Source organism: Haliotis rufescens, unplaced genomic scaffold (genome assembly GCF_023055435.1).
Source record: "Haliotis rufescens isolate VD_foot unplaced genomic scaffold, xgHalRufe1.0.p SCAF_16, whole genome shotgun sequence".
In the NCBI taxonomy this organism is placed as follows: Eukaryota; Metazoa; Mollusca; class Gastropoda; order Lepetellida; family Haliotidae; genus Haliotis; species Haliotis rufescens.
This window is the reverse complement of record NW_025963846.1, coordinates 8,124,063-8,140,141: the sequence shown is the minus strand read 5'-3', so window position 1 is coordinate 8,140,141 and position 16,079 is coordinate 8,124,063. Positions and strand designations below refer to the sequence as shown.

At 39.4% G+C, this 16,079-nt stretch overlaps 1 protein-coding gene across 1 annotated transcript; it reads left to right on the top strand.

Annotated features, from left to right (window-relative positions):
- The first annotated feature begins 6,092 nt into the window (after positions 1 to 6,092).
- On the top strand, positions 6,093 to 13,317 carry LOC124134103 (universal stress protein Slr1101-like). The gene is made up of 4 exons (XM_046498757.2): positions 6,093 to 6,266; positions 9,827 to 9,922; positions 12,128 to 12,234; positions 12,947 to 13,317. Exons 1-4 carry the CDS (start codon positions 6,191 to 6,193, stop codon positions 13,193 to 13,195), a joined length of 528 nt encoding a protein of 175 aa, XP_046354713.2. The 5' UTR covers positions 6,093 to 6,190; the 3' UTR covers positions 13,196 to 13,317.
- Positions 13,318 to 16,079: the final 2,762 nt, after the last annotated feature.

Sequence of the window (16,079 nt, the reverse complement as noted above, 5' to 3'; positions counted from 1 at the left end):
AGGAATCAAGGCTTTAGATGCTTGCAGAGCCAACTGCTTACAAGCTGTTGACCATGCTAATCGAGAAGATACAGTCAATCCTAAATATTTATAATATGAAACAATATTGACTGTCTTGTTACAATACGTCCATTTTTCAAATTTATTTAGAATACCATCTTTTCTGAAAACAATAACATTTGTCTTTTTCAAATTTACTTCAAGGCCCCATTTATCACAATATAGCTGGAGAACATTTAACTGTTTCTGGAGGCCACTAACTGAAAATGATAATTTAGCAGTATCATCAGCAAATAGTAACAGCATTATATCAATTATATCTTGCGACACAAAAACTCCGTAATCACATTCATGATACATTTCAGTTACAAGTTCATTTATGAAAAATATAAATAGGACAGGGCTGAGTACACAGCCCTGTCTTACACCAGCTGAAGTTCTGAAACATTCAGTGATTCCTTTATCTGTCTTGATACATGCTTTAACTGATGAGTACATGCTCTGTAGAACGTTTGACAATTTGCCTGTTAATCCTTTAGTAATTATTAAAAACATCATTTTCTTTCTATCCACATAACCAAAAGCCTTTTTGAAATCGATAAAGGCACAATAAAAACGGCCCTTGGGTTTGATAAGATATTTTGTACACAAAGATTGAAGAATAAATATATTGTCTGATGGAGAATAGTTGGGTCTAAATCCAGCTTGGGATTCTGATAACAGGTCATTCACATCTAACCATGTTCTAATACGTTTTTCAATTACAACAGAAAACAATTTGCCAGTCACATTTAAGAGAGAAATACCTCGGTAGTTGCTTGGATCAGATATGCTTCCAGATTTATGTAGAGAAATATTTCTGTATAAATTACCAACAAAGACAATAAATAGATCTTAACTGCTCGCCAACATGTCTCTTGATGATTAACTCTTTATTTATGTTTACAATGTCCGCGACCTTGAAGCCAGTCACTGACACCAATTTACATACCTATCCCTCGAGGGAGAAAACTACTCCTGTCTCTCTCAGTGATATAGTGTACAGTGAACTGAATACTGTACGGCTGGGTCATACATAAAACGTAAACAAGATGCTAACTAGAACAAATCTAGTCGATAGACGTAGGAGTGCTATGTGTCTGACATGGGAGTGTTATGTGTCTGACAAGGTACGTGTGATGTGTCTGAAATGGGAGTGTTATGCGTCTGACATGGTAGTGTTGTGTGTCTGATATGGTACGTGTGATGTGTCTGGCATGTGAGTGTTATGTGTCTGACATGGTACGTGTGATGTGTCTGGCATGTGAGCGTTATGTGTCTGACATGCTAGTGTTATATGTCTGACATGGTACGTGTTATGCGTCTGACATGGTAGTGTTACGTGTCTGATATGGGAGTGTTATGTGTATGACAGGGTACGTGTTATGTGTTTGACATGGGAATGTTATGTGTCAGACATGGTACGTGTTATATGTCTGACGTGATAGTGTTATGTGTCTGACATGGTACGTGTTGTGTCTGACATGCTAGTGTTATATGTCTGACATGGTACGTGTTATGTGTCCGACATGGTAGTGTTACGTGTCTGATATGGGAGTGTTATGTGTATGACAGGGTACGTGTTATATGTCTGACGTGATAGTGTTATGTGTCTGACATGGTAGTGTTATGTGCCTGACATGGTATTGTTACGTGTCTGATATGGTACGTGTTATGTGTCTGAAATGGTAGTTATGTGTCCGACATGGTAGTGTTATGTGCCAGACATGGTAGTGTTACGTGTCTGATATGGGAGTGTTATGTGTCCGACATGGGAGTGTTATGTGTCAGACATGGTACGTGTTATATGTCTGACGTGATAGTGTTATGTGTCTGATATTGTAGTGTTGTGTCTGACAGGATACGTGTTATGTGTCTGACAGGATATGTGTTGTGTCTGACAGGGTAGTGTTATGTGTCTGAAATGGTTGTGAGTGAGTGAGTGAGTGGGTTTGGTTTAACGCCGCTTTTAACAGTATTCCAGTCATATCGCGGCGTGTCAGCTTAATGTGGGAGGAAAGCCCGAAGTGATGCAGGCCTCAGACGTTTACAACTTCGGTGAAACCCACGAGCACGGGTATGGTGCTGACAAACCTAGAAACATAATCGGGGCAAACCGGGATTCGAACCCACAATCATAGGTTTCTGGCGTGCCCAAGGGACGCAACTCTGCACAGCGAATCGCGGCGCCTTAGACGACTGGGCCACCCGTGCCCCCTGAAATGGTAGTGTTATGTGTCCGACATGGTAGTGTTATGTGCCTGACATGGAAGTGTTATGTGTCAGACAGTGTACGTGTTATGTGTCTGACATGGGAGTGTTATGTGACAGACATGGTACGTGTCATAGTGTCTGACGTGATAGTGTTATGTGTCTGACATTGTAGTGTTGTGTCTGACAGGATACGTGTTATGTGTCTGACAGAGTACGTGTTATGTGACATGGTTTACAATTGCATACATGAGTGGGATAACATCAGTAAGTAATGATAACAGAAGGATAATACTGTCACAACATGATAGACAGAGAACACATAGTTGGAAGCCAATGGGACATGAAACCAAATAAACAGGATAAGTTTGCATAGGTGTGGTGATTGCTGCTTAATGAGTTCATAGTAGTATGTTATCCCAGTCATGTATGCAATTGTTGTTACTGTTAATCCTCCACCACTATATTTATTCTGTGCAATGTTCCTCATTCAGTCTTGCTTACCAACGGTATAAGGATCTATACCGAAACGTCTCCTTTACAGTATTAAAGAAGTTGTTATCCATAAATTGTATCTACGTAAAGACACGATGTATTTTGTGAGTCAACGTCCTATCCCCTTTTAACCCTACATGTCGGTGTAAAACAAAATTAAAACAACCAATGGGTGGACGAGAATTTCGGCATCTTTATGGGTCCTCAGGGCTGCACTTTCACGTACACTTGACGACATGGCTCGTCAATAGTTTGCTGTATATGATGTCACGTCGTCACGATCAGCCATATACGACGTTCTTCATCGTGACACGTTGATTTATAGACGTCGTCCGGCACATCTTAACGTTTCGTACCCCGTGTCCGTGACTGACCAAACTATATTTGGAGGCTGCCAACCCTTTTTTGGTTCGTGGTCTATTTAAAGGGTACGTACTGGACTCAGCAGTAAGGTACTGATAGAAAATCGTATTTGGTACGCAGATTCAACAATTAAATAATAATATTCGTGGTATTCGGGATTCAGGGGTGAACAAATGAGACTCAGAGTGAAAACTTAGATGGTATTCGGGATTCAGGGGTGAACAAATGAGACTCAGAGTGAACATTTAGAGATAGTATTCGGGATTCAGGGGTGAACAAATGAGACTCAGAGTGAAAAGTTAGAGATCTTATTCGGGACTTAGGGGTGAACAAATGAGACTCAGAGTGAACATTTAGATGGTATTCGGGATTCACGGGAAGAGTTTTTTTCACCCCAATCTCTCACGAACCCTTGACACAATGAGATATTAAGAAAGTTAACCCTTGCCATTAAGAAAGTGTTTCCTGTCTTAGAAGGATGGCTACTCAGACGTGATGCCTGTGGTTAAAATGATAATTGAAGGTATATTATGACCATGTACGGATGCGTCCAAACTGAAAAAAAACAATATTAAATAAAACATGAATCGAGTCGTATTACAAAGCCTTTATTACCTGTCCATACACAAGCATATATCGGCTTTCGTAATTGACTTTCGAGGCACATGCAGATTGTGTTCATATCGGATCATGTGTAGGCAAATAATGCCACTTGACAAGGCTACGTGTGGATTTATGGAAAGAGCTTCTGATAATTTATTGCTATTTATAAATATCTACAAATAGCAATTAACTATTAGAACGGATATGTTATTTTAAAATACACCGGGAAAACTGTATTTCATATTTAGGTATGGACACAAATCTCAAATATGTCTATTTTAAAAAAAATCAAACCTTTGGGATATCTCAAATTAAATTTCATTCACAGATATCACTCGCAAAAACCCATTCAAACAACGCAACGCATCCAAATTGGGAAAGCTTCGGAGACTACTTGAGTCCAACTATGATAGTTCCTTGTCCCCCGGGGCTTGGCTGGCCCAATAGTCTGAGGCGCCGCAATACACTTTGCAGAGTTGCGTCCTTTGACGCCAGAAACCTATGATTGAGGGTTCGAATCCCGGTTCGCCCCGATGTTTCTAGGTTTACCAGCACCATACCCGTGCTCGTGGGTTTCACGAAAGTGGTAAACATCTGAGACCTGCATCACTTCGGGCTTTCCTCTTAAATAAGGTGACACGCCGTGGTGTGACAGTAAAAGTAAAACTGTTCAAGCGGCGTTAAACCCAACTCACTCACTCCATGCCTGCTGTCAATGAACTATGTTCCTATGATCGGGGATGTCATTAAACAAGAATAAAGTAGTAATGAAAACTTGGTAATAGAGTTGGTTGCTGAAGAATATTTGTTTTTCAATTTCCAAGGCATGTCATAACCATTATAACATGATCCACTAGCACTGTATGACGTCATCAATCGCTGCACACCAGAAATTGAGTGAAATACGTAAATGCGCACGTTCTTATAGATTTGCTCTAAGAGATGCAGGCTAATATCGAATACCGTATTCGACGTAATAAGCGCCACGCCCTTATTAGCGCCCACGGCGATATTTGCTAATATATTGGCTAGTGAACAATCCCAATTAGCACCCTTCCGATTGAACAATGTACACTAACTAGCCTTATATATTAGTGTATAATACGCACTCGTATGTGATATGGATTCTTAATTTCGGGCAATTAAATTCTGGAATAGTATATCTGTCGTTTATAAAGCGCACATACTTTTCTTTTGTATCATTTCAGGCTGTCAGCATAAAACACTTTCACCAAAATTATATTCTAATAAGAGCCCCCTATTTCTAATTTTGAGAGTGCCCTGGGCGCTTATTATGTCGAATACGGTATGCTGTTTTATCATCCAAAACTGGCTCCCACAGGAGATATTGCTTGGATGAGATCAAGCGATATCTACACTGTAGATATCGCTGCAATGAAATTACATCACAATGCTTTGCAGACCATTGTGACATCACTGGTTACCATGACGTCACAATCAAATGACATCACTAATGGCTCTGCTACTGAAGCTGTTTGCAGTACTTTTTACACTGAAGACACTGCTAATTACTGTCTACAAATTAAAAAAGTTTAAAGAACGATGTTGGATGATAAATAAAATCTCACCCTCGTGGCAAGCCTCGGAAATTTTCCACTTTAATCAACTCATGTTGATATATTTGATATCAAAAGACACTCGGGTGAGATTCTCTATTTCTCGTAGAAGAAGGCTTAGCCATACGTTAACATTTTGAAAAGTTAAATACCATTAATGATACTTTTATGCAAAAATGCGTGACATTGGAAACGGTAAAACAATTTAAATTACATTGTTGGCGTAATATACAGACAATATTGTTTACGTCGTGTTTACTAACACCCCAATAGCTTATGACGTCACAGTATACAAGTGTTGAACGAAGTCACGTTGACATTGATAGACTTTCGACCTTTTTTCCAGATAGAAACAGAGACCATAAAATAGATATGATCTCTGATGGAAGATATTCTTCACAGCTCATAATTTTGTTACTTTCTTGTATATATAGTAGATCTATTGAATTTACGAAACTCACTCAAGAATTTACTTCATTAATATGCATAAAAATGTCTGACACTCGTCTCGTGATATGTGAAATTGAATTCAAAATTATTTGGAAGATTAGAATGGTCCGCTGCTTTTCAGCTCCTTTTCGCGTTGTTGCCGCCGTGCTTGGATCTAGAATATCCAACAGGTGGCCGCTGTTGTATTATGTTTAAAACGATAAACTATAGTAGTAATATAGTTTAATATTACACGTATCGCATACCGATTAAGAATATATAGTTGTTGTGTATTGTCTGTGTGAGGTGTATCTAATTTCACATGCGTCATGCGTACGGTATGTTTGTCACGTCCACGAGAGTTGAAAATAATGACTTCTCCCGAACGCAAAGGTCAAGGTAACATTTGCGGGACATCCCTACCTCGCTGCTTGACAAGTTTGTTATCGCGGAGTTGCTTTTAGTCTGTCACGATGGCAAGTTCTGAAAAACAGAGGAATATCATTGTTGCTATTGACGGCAGCGATTCTGCAGACTTTGCACTTGATTGTAAGTATTGGCACGAATATAACTTCCATATGAGCACCGTATTTGCGTATTACATTGTAAACAATACACTGTGCGCCGTTTTGATGTCTCTTGCTCATTGCATCATCAGCACAATGCACATGAACGTTTAAAAAAAAAAAAAATTAACATTGGAAACATTTCTAAATGTTTTCAAATTTGCATCTTGATACCAAATATCAATTCAGTTGCATCATGCACAATGCACTTCTGTATCGTCAGATACCATAAACAATGATAAAATAGATGGTCTATCGTGAATACTTTCTCTGTAATCTACGGATTTAGCTGGGTAGATATCGCGACTAGGGGACTCTGTAATGCATTTAGGTGGAACGTTGGGTCGCAGGCTAGTGACATGTGGCATGCTTCACGTGATTTCGAAGAATACCACGAATGTCATGTCATTGCTTGTGTCAATAATCGTTTAGACTAATTCGGGTGGGTTATTTCAACGTTAAATTGAAGAAGATCAGTTAGTGTAACAGAAATGTCTGTTACATGTAACACGCAGTCTACAATGTTGCTGAATTTAATGATTCAAACAGCCACAGGTTTTGCAACCCCAAGCTGAGAGCCGCATATGGATCTACAGTGAAGACCTGACAGTAATCACACTCCATGTCATGTCTTGACTGTAGGACCCCCCTCGTCACACTTGGCTATGCATCCCTCAGAACTCTAAATGTAGATTACTTTCATTCATTCTCAATTTGTATGCACAACATACATATAGTAGGCCCATGCAATATGTTGTATGCGAATAGCACACAATATTTTGTATGCATGATTGCATGTGCATACACTATGCAATATTTTGTGTGCATACAGTACACAGTATTTTGTTTGCACACCATGCATATAGTGTGCAATATTTTATATACACAGGAATATAGCATGCAATATTTGTATGCATATAGTTTGCAATATTTTGTTTGCACATGAATATAACATGCAATATTTCATATAAACATGAATATAGCATGCAATATTTAATATACACATGAATATAGCATGCAATTTTTTGTATGCACATGCATATAGTATGCAATATTTTGTATGCACATGCATCTAGTATGCAATATTTTGTATGCACATGGATATAGTATGTAATATCTATATGCGTATCATGCATATTTTCTGCTAATTTTTGCATGCATATCATGCATTTAGTACACAATATTTTGCATCCCATAAAATTCATGAACAGCAGACACTGAGTCTGGCATACAAAACGTGGGAAGTCATCATCATGACACACAGGTCAGCCATCCAAGATTTCAGTCCTGTGTCTGTGTAATGCACCTTGATACACAAGCTCTACCACTGTCTCCAGTGCAAACATTCTTGTTATCAAAACACATGTTAGATGTTGACCACAACTGGATCACACAATAGCCAAAGATATGCAGCAAGACCATTAGTTGATGATGTCCGATAGCTAATTAATGATTTTGCATACAAAACCAAACTTCAAGCTCCTGTGTCAGGAGTGTGACAGTTATGGTTAGTTGACTCGGAGCTATGGATTGACCCAGTAAAAATGTCTGCCGTTATTCTCTGTTGTGATTTACAGCACACTTCTACATCGCAGTTTGGCAAAATGTCCTCAGACCTATGTAGCTATCTGTATGTACAGTATTCGACGTAATAAGCGCCCCGCTCTAATAAGCGCCCACGGCGATATTTGCTAATATATTGGCTAGTGAACAATCCCAATCAGCACCCCTTCCGATTGATCAATGTACACAAGACTTATGTATTCGTGTATAATACGCACTTATGTGTTATATGCACCCTTAATTATGGGCAATTAAATTCTGGAAAAAGATATCTGTCGTATGTCAACATTTCAGGCTGTCAGCATAAACAAAATTTACGATCTTTCAGCTCTGTTTTTTTCACCAAAATAATATTCCAATAAGAGCCCCCTATTTCTAATTTTGAGAGCGCCCTGGGCGCTTATTACGTCGAATACGGTATATCTTAGCAGCTTAATCTCCAGGAATAGCTACAAGATTGCGGCTCCTGCAGCGTTAAGCAACAACAACTCACTCCTTGAAAGCTTACTCTCCAGGAAGAAGTCCAAGATTGTTGCTGCTGCAGCGTTAAGCACCTCTTCCTTAGGCAAGGGAGCTACTGACTGTAAAAAGTCCAGTTTCCACCCTTGCAGAACTAGGCTAGAATTTCTGGGCTTTATCGTAGTGCCACCAGTGGCTATTACGAGTTATATCCCTTCTATGTCCCTCCTATTGACCAATCAGATTCCACCTCTCATATCACTTACATTTGCTTCAAACAAAAGGGTGGTGCCAAGTCAAGACGATCTGATCGATAATCAAGATCTACATTGTAATAAAACGGGTCTTACTTTGCAAAGTGCATCATATCAGGTGAGCACCGTGATTAAGAACATGAGAAGATTTGGAAAATTTCTGTTGATGGCATTTTGATGGTATACATGCTTTGCGAATCCTGCAATCAACCGAAATCTGCACTGCAAGAATGGGAACCAGATGTTGATTTTGTTACGCGATTTTGATTGGACTATGCATAGATTTGTTAGTCCAGCCATTTTATAACTCCATAATTCCAGCATGGGTTGAAACTGGACTCATGTAGTCCGTAAACTCCCTTGCCTCAGGAAGATGCGTTAAGTAATAACAACTCACTCCTCAACAGCTTACTCTCCAGAAATAGCTGCAAGATTATAGCTGTTGCAGCGTTAAGCATATACAACTCATTCCTTAACAGATTACTCTCCAGGAATAGCTGCAAAATTATAGCTGTTGCAGCAATAAGCAATAACTACTCACTCCGTAACAGATTACATTCAAATACATTGATACATGTTGTTGCATGTATGTTGATAGCAGTTTTATATCAGTATGGACATCAGATGTTAGGCAGGTATGTGTGTCGACCAGGTTGATAGCACTTGATCATGCAGTCACACCATGCCAGGTAACATCTGACGTGTGTATTGGGTTATCTTTGGCCATTGAGCTCCATGTGGTTTGATGCTGGTGCATTCAAACTGAGGTGCAGGCCTTGATGATGAACAGATAAAAAATGTTGCATTATTAAAAAATGCAGGGCTTGCAATATTCATGTTGCTGTTATTACTTATTTGTTATAATAGCAAACCACTTATACCGGCTTTTGATCATGTCTGTTTGTTGAAACTAGACCATTGTTGGAACTGACCCGTGAAGATCAGGGGTCAAATTGGCCTTCAACAACCCATGGTTGCCAAAAAAGGTGACTATGCTTGTCGTAAGAGGCGACTAATGGGATCGGGTGGTCAGGCTTGCTGACTTGGTGATGCATGTCATTCAAGATGATTGATGCTTATGATGTCATTCACTGGATTGTCTGGTCCAGACTCGATTATTTACAGACTGCCGTCATATAGCTGTGATATTGGTGATTGTGGCGCAAGTACGTGCAAATGCAATTATAAGAGTATTGAATGTTGGTAGACGTAATGCTGCATCTCGATTGATGCTTGGATGATGGTGTGCTTGTAACCATGGTTACAGGGTACTGCAAGCATGTCCACCAGAAGCATGACCACGTGGTGCTGGTGCACTGTCCAGAGCTCAACGGGATGCTGCACTCTCAACGCTGGAACAACTGTGAGTACTTTCATCAGCAATCTGTAATGGTGTGTTTCAGTGAGGCATGCCTTGGTGATGTTTAAGTGAGGCATGCCTCGGTGATGTTTTAGGGAGGCATGTCTCGGTGATGTTTTAGGGAGGCATGTCTAGGTGTCGTTCCAATAAGGTTTGCCTAGGTGATGTGTTAGTGAAGCATGCCAAGGTGATGTTTCAGTGAAGCATATCTGGGAGATGTTTTTCACTGAGGCATATCTATGTCATGTTTCAGTGTGGCATGCCAAGGTTATGTTTCAGTGAGGCATGTCCAGTTGATGTTTCCGTGGTGTACATGTTTGACTGGGAAGTGAATCACATGTTTGTGTTGTTTCAGCGGCTCTGTGTTTGACTGTGAAGTGATGTAAATGTTTGTGTTGTTTCAGCCGTGTATGTGTTTGACCGGGAAGTGAATAACATGTTTGTGTTGTTTCAGCAATGCTTGTGTTTGACTGTGAAGTGATGTAAATATTTGTGTTGTTTCAGCGGTGTATGTGTTTGACCGGGAAGTGATGTATACGTTTGTGTTGTTTCAGCGGTGTACGTGTTTGACCGGGAAGTGATGTACATGTTTGTTTTGTTTCAGCGGTGTATGTGTTTGACCGGGAAGTGATGTACATGTTTGTGTTGTTTCAGCGATGTACGTGTTTGACCGGGAAGTGATGTACATGTTTGTGTTGTTTCAGCGGGGTACGTGTTTAAACGGGAAGTGATGTACATGTTTGTGTTGTTTCAGGGGTTTTCGTGTTTGACCGGGATGTGAATTATATGTTTGTGTTGTTTCAGCGGTGTACGTGTTTGACTGAGAAGTGAATTACATGTTTGTGTTGTTTCAGGGGTGTAGGTGTTTGACCGGGAAGTGATGTACATGTTTGTGTTGTTTCAGCGGGGTACATGTTTGACCAGGAAGTGATGTACATGTTTGTGTTGTTTCAGCGGTGTACGTGTTTGACTGAGAAGTGAATTACATGTTTGTGTTGTTTCAGGGGTGGACGTGTTTGACGGGGAAGTGATGTACATGTTTGTGTTGTTTCAGCGGGGTACATGTTTGACCGGGATGTGAATTACATGTTTGTGTTGTTTCAGGGGTGTATGTGTTTGACCGAGAAGTGATGTACATGTTTGTGTTGTTTCAGCGGGGTACATGTTTGACCAGGAAGTGATGTATATACGTTTGTGTTGTTTCAGCGGGGTACGTATTTAAACGGGAAGTGATGTACATGTTTGTGTTGTTTCAGGGGTGTACGTGTTTGACCGGGATGTGATGTACATGTTTGTTTTGTTTCAGCGGTGTATGTGTTTGACCGGGAAGTGATGTACATGTTTGTGTTGTTTCAGCGGTGTACGTGTTTGACCGGGAAGTGATGTACATGTTTGTGTTGTTTCAGCGGGGTACGTGTTTAAACGGGAAGTGATGTACATGTTTGTGTTGTTTCAGGGGTTTTCGTGTTTGACCGGGATGTGAATTATATGTTTGTGTTGTTTCAGCGGTGTACGTGTTTGACTGAGAAGTGAATTACATGTTTGTGTTGTTTCAGGGGTGTAGGTGTTTGACCGGGAAGTGATGTACATGTTTGTGTTGTTTCAGCGGGGTACATGTTTGACCAGGAAGTGATGTACATGTTTGTGTTGTTTCAGCGGTGTACGTGTTTGACTGAGAAGTGAATTACATGTTTGTGTTGTTTCAGGGGTGGACGTGTTTGACGGGGAAGTGATGTACATGTTTGTGTTGTTTCAGCGGGGTACATGTTTGACCGGGATGTGAATTACATGTTTGTGTTGTTTCAGGGGTGTATGTGTTTGACCGAGAAGTGATGTACATGTTTGTGTTGTTTCAGCGGGGTACATGTTTGACCAGGAAGTGATGTATATACGTTTGTGTTGTTTCAGCGGGGTACGTATTTAAACGGGAAGTGATGTACATGTTTGTGTTGTTTCAGGGGTGTACGTGTTTGACCGGGATGTGAATTACATGTTTGTGTTGTTTCAGGGGTGTATGTGTTTGACCGAGAAGTGATGTACATGTTTGTGTTGTTTCAGCGGTGTACGTGTTTGACCAGGAAGTGATGTACATGTTTGTGTTGTTTCAGCTGTGTAGGTGTTTGACTGGGAAGTGATGTACATGTTTGTGTTGTTTCAGCGGTGTACGTGTTTGACCAGGAAGTGATGTACATGTTTGTGTTGTTTCAGCGGTGTACGTGTTTGACCGAGAAGTGATGGAGGCCATGTTGAAGGATGAACAGCACAAAATCCAAAAAGATCTTGAAAAGTTTGCAGAAAAACTCAAGCATCATGGGGTTAGTAGATGCCTGTAATTTACGATGCTACGTTTATCTTGAACCATCATCAGTAACATCATAAAAAATATTGATGATGCCTGTAGTATCACTGGAACTGAAGATATCCAATAATCAATGTGTGCAGTAACTGGATTTCAATTATTTATAAACCCTTCTGCTGTTGCAGCTATCATTGATGTCTTGATTTGGAATGCAGTGGATTCCATTGGTATTGTTGATTATTTGTCACTGTTGATTGTTTGTTGCTCATTATATCAATCACTGGATTGTTGTCCTGGCTCCATTGGGGCGGTCGGGTAGCCTAGTGGTTAAAGCGTTCGCTCGTCACGCCGAAGACCCGGGTTCGATTCCCGACATGGGTACAATGTGTGAAGCCCATTTCTGGTGTTCCCCGCCGTGATATTGCTGGACTATTGCTAAAAGCGGCGTAAAACCATATTCACTCACTCACTCACTCCTGGCTCCATTGTTCACAGTCACATAGCTGGAATATTGTTAAGTACAGCATTAAACAACAAAAAACAAGATGGTAAGATACAAAAACATATGTAGTTGCATCAGATTTGATGCAGAAAGTTAACTTTGGAAATGTGAACACGACAAGATTCATACAGGATAGGTGTCATCAGTAAGTCAGTGTGAATTAATTTAAGTGGTCATAGACTTTGACTAAAGTTCTGGATCATTTGGTGTTGTTTGGACTCCACAGATTGGTGGGAAGGTGAAGAGTGTCATGGCTTCCAAACCTGGTGAGGGGATTATCAAAGCTTGTGAGGAGGAACATGGCGAGATGGTCATCATTGGGTCACGTGGTCTGGGCACGCTCAGACGTACCTTCATGGGCAGCGTCAGCGACTACGTGGTCCACCACTCCCATGTTCCCGTGTTTGTCTGTCGAAACAAGGAACACCATCACCACCACCACCACCATCAGGGTGAACAACAGAAGTGTGCCTAGATGTTCCAGGAATGTCCTGGACTTGATCTCTGCATCGAGTGCACATGTACCAAAGAATCACCGTGACACCGTTTTTTTATCTATGGATTTTTTGTTGTGAAATTTCTGGACGATAGATCGGACAAAATAATAATAGACATGTTTCAGAATATTTTTGTTAGTTTTTAAAATGTTTTCAGAATATGTTGATATATGCTGTGTGTGTTTACCTGCTGAAAGCACAAGTTTTTGGTGTGAACACACTGGTTGTTTTTTGCCAGAATGAAAAAACTATTAATTTTGGAATATTTTTTTCTCTCCACTTTTCACATGTCTTTGTACGGCAGAATCAATGGACTAATAAAAAAGTCTTGCCTTCTTATCAGAATATCAGTATAAACAGGTGTTATTTAGGAAAAGAACACTATGAATCAGTTGTCAGATTTTCTTCAGTGTTATTTCAGCGATAATTCTTGAAATATTTCTGAGCCTGGTCAACTGTTCCTTAACTGAAAATGAAATTTGTTCAACTTTTGAAATTTGTTGATCATTTGCCTAAAAAATGTACATAAAAATATTTGTGATTTTCATGCTGTCATTTGTTATTTCTGCAAGATTCTATACTTCATATCATTGATAGAAAGCATTAAAATCTCAACAGACAAATGAATGTTAAATTTATGTAATACTCTTCACCCAGCACTGTTGTTTCCTGTGAGGGAAATAGCTATTCATTATTGTTTTTGTTTTATAGATGCTTTTGTTTACAGATGTTTTTTCATTTATCACAATTATTGTTTGTGCTACATACAGTATGTGTCACTGCTTGAGTACCAGTCAAGATCTGGACATGATAATATGTCCGGTTCCACAAAGTGATCGTATTGCTACGACTGTTATAAGTCTATGTTAAAGAATGGGAGTTACGATCATCATCTTAGCGCTAAGATCCCTTTTTAGAATGGCGCCCTAACTGATTGTGGGACATAATATCCAGTTGGGATCAGTCATCATCCAATCGATGTAATGGCCGCTGTGCCTACAATATCATGTACGTATCTAACTCTGGCAGTTCACAATATTCCCTCTCTGTGACATAATATTGGTCTTCATCCAATCGACTAGATGTAATGGTGGCCGCTGTGCCTACAATATCATGTACATATCTAACTCTGGCAGTTCACAATATTCACTCTCTTATTTGTTAAGAAATGACCAACTTTAATTGAGATGATGTGTACTTCTTTCTGCAGGATATGTTATTACTAAGGCCTTACTCTTTTGCCTGGGTTAGAGATCCACCAAGGTTGCAGAGTTGCGTCCCTTGGGTATGCCACAAACCTATGATTGTGGGTTTGAATCCAGGTTTCCCCCTGATTATGTTTCTAGGTTTATCAGCACCATACCCGTGCTCGTGCATCACTACGGGTTTCCTCCCACATTTAAGTTGATACGCCGTGATATATGACGGGAATACTGTAAAAAAGGGGGATTAAACACAACTCACTCGCTCACTACAGATCCCCCAACCTTATAAATTGACAATTCAGATTGTAAATGAAATTGGTATGATAATGTTTTTTATGCCGATGATGGTAAAGTTAGTTTTCACTATGAAATGACAATGAAATGTCTCTGTAAGATTTTAGATAAAATTAATAAGAATCACCTCCCAATCCAAACCAAACGTTAAATGATTAAAAACAATGCATTTTTTAATATACTTTTTTTTTCGACCTGCCAATCAAACTTTATTCCATCATATCCGTAAACTACAAAAAATGTCTGGCCTTACTACTCAACCGATATTAAGATATTCCATGGTGTATGTACATTATATACGTAACTTGGTATTAACTTTTACACTTTGTGAAAGAATTAGCAGCATTGAGCCCAAGACTGGTTCAGAATTGGCAGCAAGGACATTATTTGGGCAGGAAATGCTTACTCTTTTTGCAAACTCATGTGTCATCACTGATTTTCAGTGATCCATTCATATCATTTTCACTTCTATTCTGCCATGTACACCAAATGGAATCAGTTTCAGAGACTGTATATTCTCTAGCATTGACCCTTCATATATACATATTGAAATCATCAGTGTTTGGTCAGAAACATCAATTGAAAAATTACTTAAGGTTATCACCACAAAATAATAAAATCAATACTTGCCATAATACTGACTCAAAGCATGTATAGAGACTTCAGGGACCAGTGACTTGTTCAGATTGCAACTGGTCATATGAATATCAAGAGTGTTTAATTGTTTTGTATGGTGAGATTGGAGGTATATGAAGTGCTTGATTTGGAATGTCAAAAATGCTTCAATATATTACGATTCTGGAGATTGTGTCGGATCTTCTACACCAAATTGTATGGTTTATGGTGAATGTGGTCAATACTCATTATATATTCATTTCCAGATTACATGTTTAAAATTCAGGTTTAAAATTCATAATATACATGAACAGCCTCTCCCTAAATTATTATTGTGTAATTTTTTTTAACCGAATCACTGCTAGATTGGGAGAAAACGTGTACAGCTGATTACTGTTTTCTGGCTTAGTTTACGAGAAAATACACACAGTAATCTAAATCCCTGCATATAAAACAATGCCTTGCAGAACAGGAAATGCAACTGAAATGGTAAAACATCCTCGATAGTTATGTTTGATCTCAAATTTGTATTGAACAACTTTATCATCACCTATTCGTTTACTTGAATTTGTTGGATAGGATGTAATTTTTTTCTGCGCATAATACTCACATTTTTTCCCCCAAATACTGAATCACCTAGATGCGCCTTATACTTGGGTGCACACTTTACTCAAGAAAATATGGTATATGTATATGTGTGTATTATATGATGGTGTTCTGCATTGAGACTTCTTTCCCTTCCTGTCAA